The sequence below is a fragment of the Chiloscyllium punctatum genome, chromosome 7, assembly GCF_047496795.1.
Source record: "Chiloscyllium punctatum isolate Juve2018m chromosome 7, sChiPun1.3, whole genome shotgun sequence".
In the NCBI taxonomy this organism is placed as follows: Eukaryota; Metazoa; Chordata; class Chondrichthyes; order Orectolobiformes; family Hemiscylliidae; genus Chiloscyllium; species Chiloscyllium punctatum.
In genome coordinates this window covers 56,328,297-56,344,099 of record NC_092745.1, presented here as the reverse complement: position 1 = coordinate 56,344,099, position 15,803 = coordinate 56,328,297, and the positions used below count along the sequence as shown (strand labels likewise).

At 58.3% G+C, this 15,803-nt stretch overlaps 2 protein-coding genes across 2 annotated transcripts in view; both read left to right on the top strand.

Annotated features, from left to right (window-relative positions):
* LOC140479667 (SH3 domain-binding protein 5-like) overlaps positions 1 to 10,443 on the top strand; it is a 46,681-nt gene extending 36,238 nt beyond the window's left edge. Inside the window, 7 exon segments of the mRNA XM_072573617.1 lie at positions 1,909 to 2,070; positions 5,410 to 5,437; positions 5,440 to 5,514; positions 5,517 to 5,556; positions 5,558 to 5,579; positions 9,837 to 10,293; positions 10,296 to 10,443. Coding sequence (XP_072429718.1) covers positions 1,909 to 2,070; positions 5,410 to 5,437; positions 5,440 to 5,514; positions 5,517 to 5,556; positions 5,558 to 5,579; positions 9,837 to 10,293; positions 10,296 to 10,327 — 816 coding nt within the window. The 3' untranslated portion in view covers positions 10,328 to 10,443.
* The window catches only part of lamc1 (laminin, gamma 1), a 481,608-nt gene that overhangs the window by 415,871 nt on the left and 49,934 nt on the right, over positions 1 to 15,803 (top strand). The gene's annotated exons all lie outside the window — the stretch shown is intronic.

Here is a 15,803-nt window from a genome sequence, read left to right as displayed (position 1 = left end):
GGGGAGAGTCAGCACCCTCAGGGGGGGAGAGAGAGAGAGGGGGACTGTCCCCTTGGGGAGAGTCAGCACCTCAGGAGGGGAGAGAGAGAGAGAGAGAGAGAGAGGGATTGTCCCCTTGGGGAGAGTCAGCACCTTCAGGGGAGAGAGAGGGGGAGTGTCCCCTTGGGGAGAGTTAGCACGTTCAGGGGGAGAGAGAGAGGGAGTGTCCCCTTGGGGAGAGTCAGCACGTTCAGGGGGAGAGAGAGGGGGAGTGTCCCCTTTCGGAGAGTCAGCACCATCAGGGGGAGAGAGAGGGGGAGTGTCCCCTTAGGGAGAGTCAGCACCTTCAGGGGGAGAGAGAGAGGGGGAGTGTCCCCTTGGGGGGAGTCAGCACATTCGGGGGGGGTGAGAGAGGGGAGTGTCCCCTTGGGGAGAGTCCAGCACCTTCAGAGGAGAGAGGGGGGGAGTGTCCCTTTGGGGAGAGTCAGCACCTTCAGGAAGGAGAGAGAGGGGGAGGGTCCCCTTGGGGAGAGTCAGCAGGGGGCGGAGTGGGGGAGAGAGAGGGGGAGCGTCCCCTTGGGGAGAGTCAGCGGGGGGTGTGGAGTGGAGAGTGAGGGGGAGGGTCCCCTTGGGGAGAGTCAGCGGGTGGGCGGAGTGGGGGAGAGAGAGGGGAGCGTCCCCTTGGGGAGAGTCAGCGGGGGGTGTGGAGTGGGAGAGAGAGGGACAACACCTGATGCAAAGTTTGTGCATTTCCAGGATTCTGTCGTACGTCTGACCTTATGACCCAGTGACCCTGGATCTATGACTGGCCACTTGCACCCCCCTCCCTGGTGCGGGTTTGTGTCAGTCTGTGTTGGGGGGTTGGGAGGGGGGTATAAAATGGAGGTTGGGCACTTGGGGGGGGGGGGGGGGGGGGGGGTTGGCTTGGGATGTTCGGATGAGAGTTATTTGGGGTGAGTGGGGGGTTTGGGTGGGATGGGTTTGGGGTAGGGTGGGGGGATTTGGGGTTTGGGTGGGATGGGTTTGGGGTTTGGGTGGGATGGGTTTGGGGTAGGGTGGTGGGATTTGGGGTTTGGGTGGGATGGGTTTGGGGTAGGGTGGGGGCATTTGGGGTTTGGGTAGGAGGGTTTGGGGTAGGGTGGGGGCATTTGGGGTTTGGGTGGGAGGGTTTTGGGTGAGGTGGGGTGATTTGGGGTTTGGGTGGGAGGGTTTGGGGTGGGGTGTGGGGATTTGGTGTTTGGGTGGGAGGGTTTGGGGTGAGGTGTGGGGATTTGGGGTTTGGTTGGGATGGTGTGTAGGGTTTTGGGGTTGGTGGGAGGGTTTGGGGTGGGGTGTGGGGATTTGGGGTTTGGGTGGGAGGGTTTGGGGTGGGGTGTGGGGATTTGGGGTTTAGGGCGGGAGGGTTTGGGGTGGGGTGTGGGGTTTTGGGGTTTGGTTGGGATGGATTTGGGGTGGGGGTGTGGGGATTTGGGGTTTGGGGTGGGATGTGGGGATTTGGACGGGATGGGTTTCAGGTGGTAATTTGGGGTTTGGTGGGAGGATTTGGGGTTTGGGTGGGAGGGTTTGGGGTGTGGTATGGGGATTTGGGGTTTGGGTGGGATGGGTTTGGGGTGGCGTTTGGGGTGTGGTGTGGGGATTTGGGGTTTGGGTGGGATGGGTTTGGGGTGGGATGTGGGGATTTGGGGTTTGGTGTGGGGATTTGGGGTTTGGGTGGCGTTTGGAGTGTGGTGTGGGGATTTGGGGTTTGGGTGGGATGGGTTTGGGGTGGGGTGTGGGGTTTTGGGGTTTGGGTGGGATGGGTTTTGGGGCGGGGTGTGGGGTTTTGGGTGGTATTGAGGGGTGCGTTGGAGATTTTTGTGGGTGTTTAGGTGGGTGTGTGCTGTGACTGAGCCTCATCTCTCCCCTCCATGTCTCTCCCGTGCGGTGCAGGCCCAGCAGGAGACCCAGAGAGCAGCTCTACGGTACGAGAGAGCGGTCAGTATGCACAACGCTGCCCGGGAGATGGTCTACGTGGCTGAGCAAGGATTGATGGCGGACCGCAACAGGCTGGACCCCACGTGGCAGGAGATGCTGAACCACGCTACCTCCAAGGTAACCCCACCCTCACACCCTACGGCCCCCCCTTGGGAAAGAACAATTCTCGTCACCCCCACCGTCTCACCCCATCTCCCCTCCCTGTCTCACCCCCTCCCCCAACCCCCCATGGGTCTCACCACACACCCCCTCCCTGTCACACGCCATCCCCCCAACCCCCTTCCTGCTTCCACCACGCTCCCCACCATCTCCCCACCCATTCCCCCATATCACCCCCCCCACACCCCCAGAGGGGAGTGTGCATTGGGGACCCCTCGCACTGGGACAGGGCAGGGAGGGTGTGCACTGGGGGCCCATCACGCTGGGACAGGGCAGGGAGGGTGTGCATTGGGGACCCCTCGCACTGGGACAGGGCGGGGAGGGTGTGCACTGGGACCCCTCGCACTGGGACAGGGTGGGGAGGGTGTGCACTGGGGACCCCTCGCACTGGGACAGGGCAGGGAGGGTGTGCACTGGCGACCCCTCGCACTGGGACAGGGCAGGGAGGGTGTGCATTGGGGACCCCTCGCACTGGGACAGGGCAGGGAGGGTGTGCACTGGGGACCCCTCGCACTGGGACAGGGCAGGGAGGGTGTGCACTGGGGACCCCTCACACTGGGACAGGGCAGGGAGGGTGTGCACTGGGGACCCCTCGCACTGGGACAGGGCAGGGAGGGTGTGCACTGGGGACCCCTTGCACTGGGAGAGGGCGGGGAGGGTGTGCACTGGGGACCCCTCACACTGGGACAGGGCTGGGAGGGTGTGCACTGGGGACCCCTCGCACTGGGACAGGGCGGGGAGGGTGTGCACTGGGGACCCCTCGCACTGGGACAGGGCTGGGAGGGTGTGCACTGGGGACCCCTCGCACTGGGACAGGGTGGGGAGGGTGTGCACTGGGGACCCCTCGCACTGGGACAGGGTGGGGAGGGTGTGCACTGGGGACCCCTCGCACTGGGACAGGGCTGGGAGGGTGTGCACTGGGGACCCCTCGCACTGGGACAGGGTGGGGAGGGTGTGCACTGGGGACCCCTCACACTGGGACAGGGTGCGGACAGTGTGTGCACTGGTTACCCCTCGCACTGGGACAGGGCTGGGAGGTGTGTGCACTGGGAACCCCTCGCACTGGGACAGGGTGCGGACAGTGTGTGCACTGGTTACCCCTCGCACTGGGGACAGGGCTGGGAGGGTGTGCACTGGGGACCCCTCGCACTGGGACAGGGCGGGGAGGGTGTGCACTGGGGACCCCCTCGCACTGGGACAGGGCTGGGAGGGTGTGCACTGGGGACCCCTCGCACTGGGACAGGGTGGGGAGGGTGTGCACTGGGGACCCCTCACACTGGGACAGGGTGCGGACAGTGTGTGCACTGGTTACCCCTCGCACTGGGACAGGGCTGGGAGGTGTGTGCATTGGGAACCCCTCGCACTGGGACAGGGTGGGGAGGGTGTGCACTGGGGACAATAGACAATAGGTGCAGGAGTAGGCCATTCTGCCCTTCGAGCCTGCACCACCATTCAATATGATCATGGCTGATCATCCTTAATCAGTATCCTGTTCCTGCCTTATCTCCATAACCCTTGACTCCACTATCTTTAAGAGCTCTATCCAATTCTTTCTTAAATGAATCCAGAGACTGGGCCTCTACTGCCCTCTGGGGCAGAGCATTCCACACAGCCACCACTCTCTGGGTGAAGAAGTTTCTCCTCATCTCTGTCCTAAATGGTCTACCCCGTATTTTTAAGCTGTGTCCTCTGGTTCGGCACTCACCCATCAGCGGAAACATGTTTCCTGCCTCCATAGTGTCCAATCCTTTAATAATCTTATATGTCTCAATCAGATCCCCTCTCAGTCTTCTAAACCCAAGGGTATACAAGCCCAGTCGCTCCAGTCTTTCAGCGTAAGGTAGACCTGCCATTCCAGGAATTGACCTCGTGAACCTACACTGCACTCCCTCAATAGCCAGAATGTCTTTCCTCAAATTTGGAGATCAGAACTGCACACAATACTCCAGGTGTGGTCTCACCAGGGCCCTGTACAGCTGCAGAAGCACCTCTTTGCTTCTATACTCAATCCCTCTTGTTATGAAGGCCAGCATGCTATTAGCCTTCTTCACTACCTGCTGTACCTGCATGCTTACCTTCATTGACTGGTGTACCAGAACACCCTGATCTCTTTGTACTGCCCCTTTACCTAAATTGATTCATTTAGGTAGTAATCTGCCTTCCTGTTCTTGCCACCAAAGTGGATAACCACACATTTATCCACATTAAACTGCATCTGCCATGCATCTGACCACTCACCTAACCTGTCCAGGTCACCCTGTAATCTCCTAACATCCTCCTCACATTTCACCCTGCCACCCAGCTTAAAATCATCAGCAAATTTGCTAATGTTATTACTAATACCATCTTCTATATCATTAATATATATTGTAAAAAGCAGCGTTCCCAGTTCTGATCCCCGCGGTACCCCACTGGTCACTGCCTGCCATTCTGAAATGGAGCCATTTATCACTACTCTTTGTTTCCTGTCAGCCAACCAACCTTCAATCCAAGTTAGTACTTTGCCCCCAATACCATGTGCCCTAATTTTGCTCACTAACCTCTTGTGTGGGACTTTATCAAAAGCTTTCTGAAAGTCCAGGTACACTACATCTACTGGATCTCCCTCATCCATCTTCAGGGTTACATTCTCAAAAAATTCCAGAAGATTAGTCACACTTGCACTGGGACAGGGTAGGAGGGTGTGCACTAGGGACCTCTCGCACTGGGACAGGACAGGGAGGGAGTGTGCACTGGTTGCCCCTCACACTGAGTCAGGGAGGATTTTAATCTAATCCATTGGCACCACAGCAGAGGGGCACCCATCGGCCATCCCTTATGATCTGAGTATCTTGCTTCACTGTCCTCAAGCTAGGAGATTCGTGTTGGGCCGATTGGCCTGGTCCTGGAAGAGTGTTGGCTGAGGGATGTGTGCCTGTGAGTGTGTGCCTGTGAGTGTGTGTGCATCGGTGATTGTGTTTGTGTCTGAGAGTGTGCGTGCCTGCGTGTGCGCCTGTCTGTGTGTGTGTGTGTGCGCCTGTCTGTGTGTGTGTGTGCGCCTGTCTGTGTGTGTGTGTGTGCGCCTGTCTGTGTGTCTGTTTGTTTTTCGTGTGTGTGTGTGTGTCCTGTCTGTCTGTCTGTGTGTGTGCCTGTCTGTCTGTCTGTGTGTGTGTGTGCGTGTCTCTGTGTGTGTGTGTGCCTGTGTGTGTGCCTGTCTGTGCGTGCGCGCGCACCTGTCTGTGTGTCTCTGTGTGTGTGTGATCTCCTGTGCCCTGGCATATTGCAGCTCACTGTGTACCCTTGCCCGTGCCATGCCAGGTGAATGAGGCGGAGGAGGAGAGGTTGAGAGTGAGCGGGAGCACCAGCGGGTCACCCAGATGTGCCAGGAAGCGGAGGACCGGGTGCAGGAGCTGCAGAAGTCCCTCAAAGGGTGATCATCAAATCCAAGCCCTACTTCGAGCTGAAGCCAGTTCAACCAGATTCTGGAGGTAGATTGTGCAATTTATTTACTGAGTTAGTTTGGCGACAGCAAGGGGACAGTGAGGACACGCACACACACAAAGGGGTCTTGTTGCCCCGATGTAGAGGAGACCACACTGGGTACAACATCAGGACCCTGGACCTCTCCATCTGGTGACTGACTAACCACAGACATATACAAGCCCACGACTCCCACAGCTACCTAGACTACACCTCCTCCCACCCTACCTCCTGTAAAAACAAAAACACACCATCCCTTATTCCAATTCATCCGACTCTGCACTAATTGTTCCCAGGATGACCAATTCCACTCAAAGTCCCAGATGGCCTCCTTCTTCCACAATCGCAATTCTCTTCCCACGTGGTTGATGATGCCCTCCAGCACATCTCTTCCACATCAAGCCACCACTGTCCTTGAAGCCCACACCTCCCAACGCAACAAGGACAGAACCCCCTCCCCCGGTCCTCACCTTTCATCCCCACCACCCTCCGCATACAACGCATCATCCTCCGCCCCTTCCACCACCTCCAAACAGACCCCACCATCTGAGATATACTTCCCTCCCCACCTCTATCAGCATTCTGGAGAGACCATTCCCTCCGTGACTCCCTCCTCAGGTCCACGCCCCCCCCCCCACCAGCCACACTCCATTCCTGGCAGCTTCCCCTTACACCGCAGGACTTGCAAAACCTGTGCCCACACCCCCTCCCTCACCTCCATGCAAGGCCCCAAGGGATCCTTCCACATCCATCAGAAATTTACCTGCACCTCCACCAATGCCATCTACTGCATCCGTGGTACCCAGTGTGATCTCCTCTACATCAGTACCCTTCTTGTGGATCATTTCAGAGAACATCTCTGGGACACCCCACCCACCAACCCCATCGCCCTGTAGCTGAACCCTTCAGCTCCCCCTCCCCACTCCGTCAAGGACATGCAAGTCCTGAGCCTCCTCCATCGCCAAACCCTTGCCACCCGACGCCTGGAGGAGGGACACCTCATATTCCATCTTGGGACCCTGCAACCACACAGGATTAATGTGGATTTCAACAGCTTCCTCATTTCCCCCCCTCCCCCCCCACCTCACTCTATCCCAGTCCCAAGCCTCCAACTCTGCACCGCCCTCCAGACCCGTCCATCACTCTCCCCTCTGACCTATCACCATCTCCCCCACCTTCATCTAACCATCACTTTCCCAGCTACCTGACCCCCTCATCCCATTTATCTCTCAGCCCCCAGCCCACAAGCCTCATTCCTGATGAACAGCTCATGCCCGAAATGTCGATTCTCCTGCTCCTCGGATGCTGTCCTGAACGGCCGTGCTTTTCCAGCACCACACTCTCGACTGAGTTAGTGTGGGAGACAGAGACTGGGGTCACAGAGATCTTGCAACACAGTAAAAGGTCCTTCGGCATCTGGGGTCTGCGCAGGTCCCAAACAACCACCTCACTGTTACTTAGATTCCTTACAGTGTGGAAACAGGCCCTTCGGCCCAACAAGTCCACACCGACCCGCCGAAGCGTAATCCACTCAGACCCATTCCCCTACATTTACCCCTTCACCTAACACTGCGGGCAATTTAGCATGGCCAATCCATCTGACCTGCACATCTTTGGACTGTGGAAGGAAACCGGAGCACCCGGAGGAAACCCACGCAGACACGGGGAGAATGTGCAAACTCCACACAGACAGTCGCTTGAGACAGGGATTGAACCAGGGTCTCTGGCGCTGTGAGGCAGCAGTGCTAACCACTGAGCCACCATGCCACCCGTATTCTCATCCCGTTTTCCAGCGTGTAGCCCAGTATGTCCTTGGGACCACCCCAACTGCACATCCAAATGTTACTCCAACGTCATGAGGGCTTGATCCCCTCACGGGCAGTGAGTTCCAGATTCCTAACTCTGGGTGAAAATAAAAATCCTCACGTCCCCTCTTAAGATTTCCACATATATCTTATATCTAGGGACCCCCGAGTCAATGATCCCTCCAATGATGTGAAATGTCTGCCTCATCTGTGTCCCTCATCAGGTTTCACATCTCGATCACATCTCCACTCGCTCTCTGACCTATTTAGATCGAGTTAAAAATCCCACAACACCAGGTTATAGTCCAACAGGGTTTATTTGGAAGCACTAGCTTTGGAGCGCTGCTCCTTCATTGGGTAGCTGTGCAGCAGGGTCATAAGATCCAGAATTTATAGCACAGTGTCATGCAACTGAAGCAATACATTGAACAGTCCAAGAGGAGAAAGTGAGGACTGCAGATGCTGGAGATCAGAGCTGAAATTCCTGAAGAAGGGCTTATGCCCGAAACGTCGATTCTCCTGCTCCTCGGACGCTGCCTGACCTGCTGCGCTTTTCAGCAACACTTTTTCAGCATTGAACAGTCCTAGATTGCTGTCAAGATGAGAGTGGTGCTGGAAAAGCACAGCAGGGCAGGCACCATCCGAGGAGCAGGGAAATCGATGTTTCAGGCAGGAACCCTTCATCAAGAACGCCCGAGACGTCGATTCTCCTGCTCCTCGGACGCTGCCTGACCTGCTGTGCTTTTCCAGCACCCCACTCTCATCTTGACTCTGATAACTCCAGAATCTGCAGTCCCCACTTCTGCCCAAACCTAGGTTTCCGTTAAGTCTTTCATCTTTTAGAATGGGTTGCAGGTTTCAGTTCATTAATAAGCAACTCCCAGAGAATTGTCTCTCAAGTCACATTCTCGAGATAACCTGAGGTTTTATTAAAACAAAAAGGGTGATATCTCAGCTCAGGCACAGTATTACAGGTGTGAGGTTACACTCTGTCTGTATCCCAGTCCTGAGACACTTCTTGGACTGTACCCTGATGTTGTGTGGTTTTTTAACATTGTCTTCCCCAGTCCAACACCGGCTCCTCTACATCGTCATTTTTGGATCCATGAGTGGGGGGGGAGGACTCTGTGTCTCTCTCTCTCTCTCTCTCTCTCTCTCTCTGTCTCTCTCTCTGTCTCTCTCTCTGTCTCTCTCTCTGTCTCTCTCTCTGTCTCTCTCTCTGTCTCTCTCTCTGTCTCTCTCTCTGTCTCTCTCTGTCTGTCTGTCTGTCTCTCTCTGTCTCTCTCTCTCTCTATCTCTCTCTCTCTCTCTGTCTCTCTCTCTCTCTCTATCTCTGAGACTCCCGCCAATTTCAGATCCGGAGGGCAGGTCCTGAATTTTCCCAGCTATTGTTTGCACATTCCTGCTGAAGCTGTAAGTGTGGTGATCGTGTCCTCCTGCACCTTTTCCTATGTCCCCCTACTACTGGAGTCAAGGTGTTGTGCAGTGGGGGGAGAGTGGGAGGAGAAATCTATCTGTGTTTCCCACCGCGCCCCCCCCCCCGTCCAAACCTTGTCTTAAGTACACCCAACGATGGAGCGTCCACAGCCCCTTGGTGGGAGGGAGGGTGGGGGGGGGGGCAAGGGAACTCCAAAATATTCTTCATTCGCACCCCCCAACTCACGCAACCCAAGACACACGACTCCTTATCTCAGGCCTAGCCAAAGGGCCCCAATCTCCCCCTTGGCCCGTGTCTGAGATTGCTCAGCCCTCTGTCCCCACAGCATCGCCGAAGCAAACAGAGCACAGAGGCGACAAATCTGGAAGAAGGCAGATAAAAGTGGGGATTTCGCAGCAGGCCAGGCCATGTCCGTGGGAGGGGGGAGGGGAGGGGAGGGGGGTAGGTGAGGGAGAGAGAGAGAGAAAAACAGAAAATTGGCTCGATGACCTTTTGCCGGATGGGAACGTTTGTCAAAGGTGGAATGTGGCATGGGAAAAGCACAGCAGGTCAGGCAGTATCCAGGAGCAGGAGAATTGATGTTTCGGGGATAAGCCCTTCATCACCCTTTTCCAGCACCACTCTAATCTTAAAGCTGAAATGTGATCTCTCTCTCGCTCCTTACTTTATCACTCACTCTATCTTCATATCGCTCTCTCTTTTCCACCACCCCCCCCCCCCCTCCCCCGGCTCTGTGCACCCTGTCATCTACCACCCCCACACCCACCCATGCTGTTCCCCCCCCCCTACCCACACCACCTCCCCTTACCCTCCTCATCCCATACACCCACCCCTTCTCCACCACCAAACCACTCTGCCCTTACCCCTTCCCATCCCGCTCCATATGCCCCCCTCTCTCCCCGCGCCCCTCTCTCGTGCCCCATTCCCCACCCCTCACTCTCCCCGTCGCCTCTATCCCCTGATCACGTACCTCACCTCCCCCACCCTACCCCTACCGTGTGTCTCCTACCCCCCCCCCTCAGGAACACAAGACCAAGGTGACGGACGTGGAGAAGCAGGTGTCCCAGGCCAAGACCCGGTATTCGGTGGCGCTGCGTAACCTGGAGCAGATCAGCGAGCAGATCCACGCCCGGAGGCTGACGCGGCTGGTCTGTCGCCGGGCCTCCCCAGTGGGGGCCGAGGCTGCACCGGCCTACCCCGAGAGGGAGCAGCAGCTGGTGGTGGGCAAGCCCTCGGCCTACCCGTTGCCGGGGGCGCAGCAGGAGGAGGAGCAGGAGGAGGAGGAGGAGAAGGGGCTGCAGGCCCTACCCCAGCCCCCGCCCCAGGCCTCGGACAACCTGTCGGTGCTGAGCTTCCAGACCATCGCCTCGGATCTGCAGAAGTTTGACTCCGTGGAGCACCTGGGCGAGCTGTCGGACGCCCTGAGCCTGGACAGTGACGATGTGAGCCTGGAGGCCGGGAGGCCGCGCAGGGCTCCTTCCCCTTCAAGCACCACCGCAGCATCAGCCTGTAGGGGTGTGGAGGGGGGAGAGAGAGAGAGAGAGAGGCCTGCCTCAGGGGGAAACCCCCTCCCCACCCATGGGGGCGAGGTGATGGGTGGAAGCGGGAACATGGAGGCTCCATCGTACAATTCTTTATTAGGCCTTTGTAGATACCGGCCCCATCTCGGGTCAGAGGGGGGAGATGAGTGGGGGGGGTGGAGGGGGATAGTGGGGGAACCTATCCCATCCCATTCCCTTCCTCTCCATCCCTGCACTCACCCCAGCTCGACTCTGCTATCCCCACCACCCAGTCCCTCCTCCCCCACACCCCCCCCCCCCCACCGAAGGTACTCAGCTCTGTATCATAGACAAGGGAACCCCCACCCCCACCCAGGTACAATCTAAAAGGCGACCCTACCCACGCTGCGGGGGGAGGGGCGTGGGGTGGGTATGGGGTGGGTTGCTGGGTGGTAGGGGTGTAGACGGGGTTCACTTGCTCGCCTGCCCCCTCCCCGCGACCACCACCCCATCACCCCAACGTAAAGGGTGAGGAACTCTCCGGGGGGGGGGGGGGTTACAGGGGATCACGGTTAGTTGTCCTGCTGGGGATAAGCACCGACACCGTCCCCTCGGTGGGCAATTCCCGTCCCAGTCAGCTGGCAGCGTGTCCTAGTGGGTTCACCACCTTCCTCTCCCAGCCTGCGGGATCGGCACCCATTCTCTAGGGTTTGCTGCCAACAGCCCTGACCACTTGGGGCACACCGGGAGGTCTGAGTGTTCGCAAAGTGAGGGACCCTCGCCCCTCGCAGAATAAACACAGTTAGGGATTGATCCACGCTCTGCTGAGGAAAGGAAAGGTACTGCTGCATATATCATTAACCAGTGAGCTATCCTTAGACTGCTGAATGAACATTGTACTTTGCACAGTTAGGGTGTAATTTAGACCCGCTGAGTTCATGGTGGGCCGAGGGTCTCGGTAAAATATTGCCTCCAGTAACTCCAGCTCTTTAGTATCCAGTGGGTCAGACACACTCCTACCCCCCCCTCCTCCCACCGCCGGGACTGGGTGGGACAGTGGGTCAGACACTGTCCTTTCCCCCCTCCCTCTGGGACTGGGTGGGACAGTGGGTCAGACACTGTCCTTTTCCCCCTCCCTCTGGGACTGGGTGGGACAGTGGGTCAGTGGGTCAGACACTGTCCTTTCCCCCCTCCCTCTGGACTGGGTGGGACAGTGGGTCAGACACTGTCCTTTTCCCCCTCCCTCTGGGACTGGGTGGGACAGTGGGTCAGACACTGTCCTTTCCCCCCCCCCCCCCCCCCTCTCTCTCTGGGACTGGGTGGGACAGTGGGGTCAGACACTGTTCTTTCTTCCTGTCCCCCTGCCTCCCCCTCCCCCCTTCAGGGAGAGTGCCTGGCCCCTGGCCCCTTACCCTGCCTGATGCTGCTGAATTTGATGACCATTATGTTTTAGTAACTGGCTGGAGGTGGAAGTCCTCCATGTTGAGTTCGAGAGTGTTGGAGTTACGCCGTTATCAGCGCGTTCTCACTGTTCTCGGTTTTTTCAGTGACCTGGGGGGGGGGGGGGGGTTGGTTGGAAAGCTTCCCGGTATCTGGACCCGGGAAGGGGAATGAGTGTGGCCTGGAAATTCCAGCCCCACCAATTCCATACCTCCGCCCGGATAACTCAGCCAGGGTGACTCCCCTTCCCCACTCGGTATCTACCCTCCTTCACTGTCCCCGAGATACACCAGCGAGGGCGTCCCCCTCCTGTATCTGCCTGGGGATGAACCAACCCCTCCCCCAGCCGGTACACCATGACCCCCCCCCCCCCCCCCCCCAACCCAGTAAAATCAATTGGAGCTCCCTCACCCGAGCCTCAACCCGTATGGGTGGGTTAGCCCATGCCTCCCACCCCTGTCACCGCCCTGCGGCCCTTCCTCTTGGGGTTGGGGGGAAGGAGGGTGCGGTGACTACTGCACCCCCCCCCCCCCCCCCCCCCCCAACCCCCTTCCCATTTGCCCTCAGTCAAGCTGGGCAGCGCAGAGGCAAGAGAGAGAGAGAGGGGCACGAGAGATGGGACTGGTTCTTCACCTTGACCCTCTGGGCACCCTGCCCACCCTCCCACACACCTCCCTGACCGACTGGGGTGGGTGGGTGGGGGAAGCGTGTGAGGTGGCGACGTCAATGGGACAATCCAGTGGCCAACCGGGGGGGGGGCAGGGGTGGGGAGAACAGTTTGGATTTGAGTTGGAGAGGGTCGAACCAGCCCTTGCTTTCTCCTGCTGCCAGTCTCTGGTGCCACACCGGGCTGGCGTTGCCCGCACGATGGACCTGCCACTCGGAGAGGTGGGTCAAATGACTGCGGGCGTGCCAATGTACCTCAGTCGTATTTATTATAGACTTGTTTTTATATCTGTACGCATCTGTCTGTGTGCGCGTGTGATAATGCGGACTCCAAAATAAAACTGGGAGACTTTGTCTGCCTTGGTATCCCTTCCTCGATCGCCGTAGAACGTGCGTTAGGAGTTGGGTAGACCGTTAGACCCGTTCCCCCACCCCCCGTGATCATATTTCCCCGATCAGCGTAGATTACTAAATGGTTTTGACAGCATTCAATCATCTGCCTCTGCCTTTTCGGGAGAACAGTTCCAGAGCTCGGGACGGAGAGAGCAATTGGCTTGTCATGGTGGCTCAGTGGTTAGCGTTGCTGCCTCTCGGTGCCAGGGACCTGGGTTCGATTCCAGCCTCAGGCGACTGTGCAATCTCCACACGGACCTTCTCCACACGGACGCTCTCCACACGGACGCTCTCCACACGGACGCTCTCCACATCTGCGTGGGTTTGCTCTGGTTTCCTCCCACAGTCCGAATGATGTGCAGGTTCGGGTGGGTTGGCCGTGCTAACTCCCACAGGGCCGTGCAGGCCGGCTGGGTTAAGCCACAGGGAATTCAGGGCGACAGGGATAGGGTGGGTCCAGGTGGGATGCTTTCCAGCAGGGGGCGGGTGTCAGTGTGCACTCGATGGACCAAATGGCCTGCTTCCACACTGCAGGGATACTGAAAGAAGATCCATTCCTGTCTTAAATGGGCAACCCTTTAGTTTTCACAGTGCCCCCCCCCCCCCCCAGTTCCAGGTTCATCCGCAGAACAAAACATCCTCTCCCCATCCGCCGGACAACACCCATCAGGATCAGACATGTTTCAGTAAGTCACCTTCAAAACTCGAGAGCTGCTGCAACCTTTCCTCCAAGGACAACCCACCCAGCCAGGTATTCTGTAACTGCCGGTCACTGGAGAGGTACTGGGTAGGTCATAGGGTCAGACACTGTCCTTTCCCCCCCTCCCTCTGGGACTGGGTGGGACAGTGAGTCAGACACTGTCCTTCCATCCCCACCCCCCCCCCCCCCCCCCCCACTCTGGGACTGGGTGGGACAGTGGGTCAGACACTGTCCTTTCCCCCCTCCCTCTGGGACTGGGTGGGACAGTGGGTCAGACACTGCCCTTTCCCCCCCTCCCTCTGGGACTGGGTGGGACAGTGGGTCAGACACTGTCCTTCCATCCCCCCCCCCCCACTCTGGGACTGGTAGGGACAGTGGGTCAAACACTGTCCGTTCCCCCTCCCTCCCTCTGGGACTGGATGGGACAGTGGGTCAGACACTGTCCGTTCCCCCTCCCTCTGGGACTGTGTGGGACAGTGGGTCAGACACTGTCTTTCCCCCTCCCTCTGGGACTGGGTGGGACAGTGGGTCAGACACTGTCCGTTCCCCCTCCCTCTGGGACTGTGTGGGACAGTGGGTCAGACACTGTCCTTTCCCCCCACCTCCCTCCCTCTGGGATTGGGTGGGACAGTGGGTCAGACACTGTCCGTTCCCCCTCCCTCCCTCTGGGACTGGGTGGGACAGTGGGTCAGACACTGTCCTTTCCCTCCCCCCCTCCCTCTGGGACTGGGTGGGACAGTGGGTCAGACACTGTCCTTTCCCCCTCCCTCCCTCTGGGACTGGGTGGGACAGTGGGTCAAACACTGTCCGTTCCCCCTCCCTCCCTCTGGGACTGGGTGGGACAGTGGGTCAGACACTGTCCTTTCCCCCCCCTCCCTCCCTCTGGGACTGGGTGGGACAGTGGGTCAGACACTGTCCGTTCCCCCTCCCTCTGGGACTGTGTGGGACAGTGGGTCAGACACTGTCCTTTCCCCCCACCTCCCTCCCTCTGGGATTGGGTGGGACAGTGGGTCAGACACTGTCCGTTCCCCCTCCCTCCCTCTGGGACTGGGTGGGACAGTGGGTCAGACACTGTCCTTTCCCTCCCCCCCTCCCTCTGGGACTGGGTGGGACAGTGGGTCAGACACTGTCCTTTCCCCCCACCTCCCTCCCTCTGGGACTGGGTGGGACAGTGGGTCAAACACTGTCCGTTCCCCCTCCCTCCCTCTGGGACTGGGTGGGACAGTGGGTCAGACACTGTCCTTTCCCCCCCCTCCCTCCCTCTGGGACTGGGTGGGACAGTGGGTCAGACACTGTCCGTTCCCCCTCCCTCTGGGACTGTGTGGGACAGTGGGTCAGACACTGTCCGTTCCCCCTCCCTCTGGGACTGGGTGGGACAGTGGGTCAGACACTGTCCGTTCCCCCTCCCTCCCTCTGGGACTGGGTGGGGCAGTGGGTCAGACACTGTCCGTTCCCCCTCCCTCCCTCTGGGACTGGGTGGGGCAGTGGGTCAGACACTGTCCGTTCCCCCTCCCTCCCTCTGGGACTGGGTGGGACAGTGGGTCAGACACTGTCCGTTCCCCCTCCCTCCCTCTGGGACTGGGTGGGACAGTGGGTCAGACACTGTCCGTTCCCCCTCCCTCTGGGACAGGGTGGGACAGTGGGTCAGACACTGTCCGTTCCCCCTCCCTCCCTCTGGGACAGGGTGGGACAGTGGGTCAGACACTGTCCGTTCCCCCTCCCTCCCTCTGGGACAGGGTGGGACAGTGGGTCAGACACTGTCCGTTCCCCCTCCCTCCCTCTGGGATTGGGTGGGAAGCTGACTGACTGACTGTTTTCTGTAATATCCCTCAAATGCCAGCATCTTTGTTTCTATTGACTTCTTTCTTCACCGAAGTCATCAATGTTATTTGCTCTGCCTTCATTATCTCATAATTGTCCTTCTTTCAGTTGAGGAGAAAGTGAGGACTGCAGATGCTGGAGGTCAGAGCCGAAAAATGTGTGGCTGGAAAAGCGCAGCAGGTCAGGCAACATCCAAGGAGCAGGAGAATCGACATTTCGGGGATGAGCCCTTCTTCAGGAATCAAGGCTCCTCCTGAAGAAGGGCTCATGCCCGAAAAGTCGATTCTCCTGCTCCTTGGATGCTGCCTGACCTGCTCTTCTTTCAGTTGACTATGTTGGACTTGCACCTAGACTTCTCTCCTTCCAACTGGATGTACGTACCCTGATTATGATCACTGCTCCCTTGTGGTGCCTTTACTGAAGGTGTTAATTAATCTTATCTCAGCGCACAATGCTCGGTCTGGTATCGC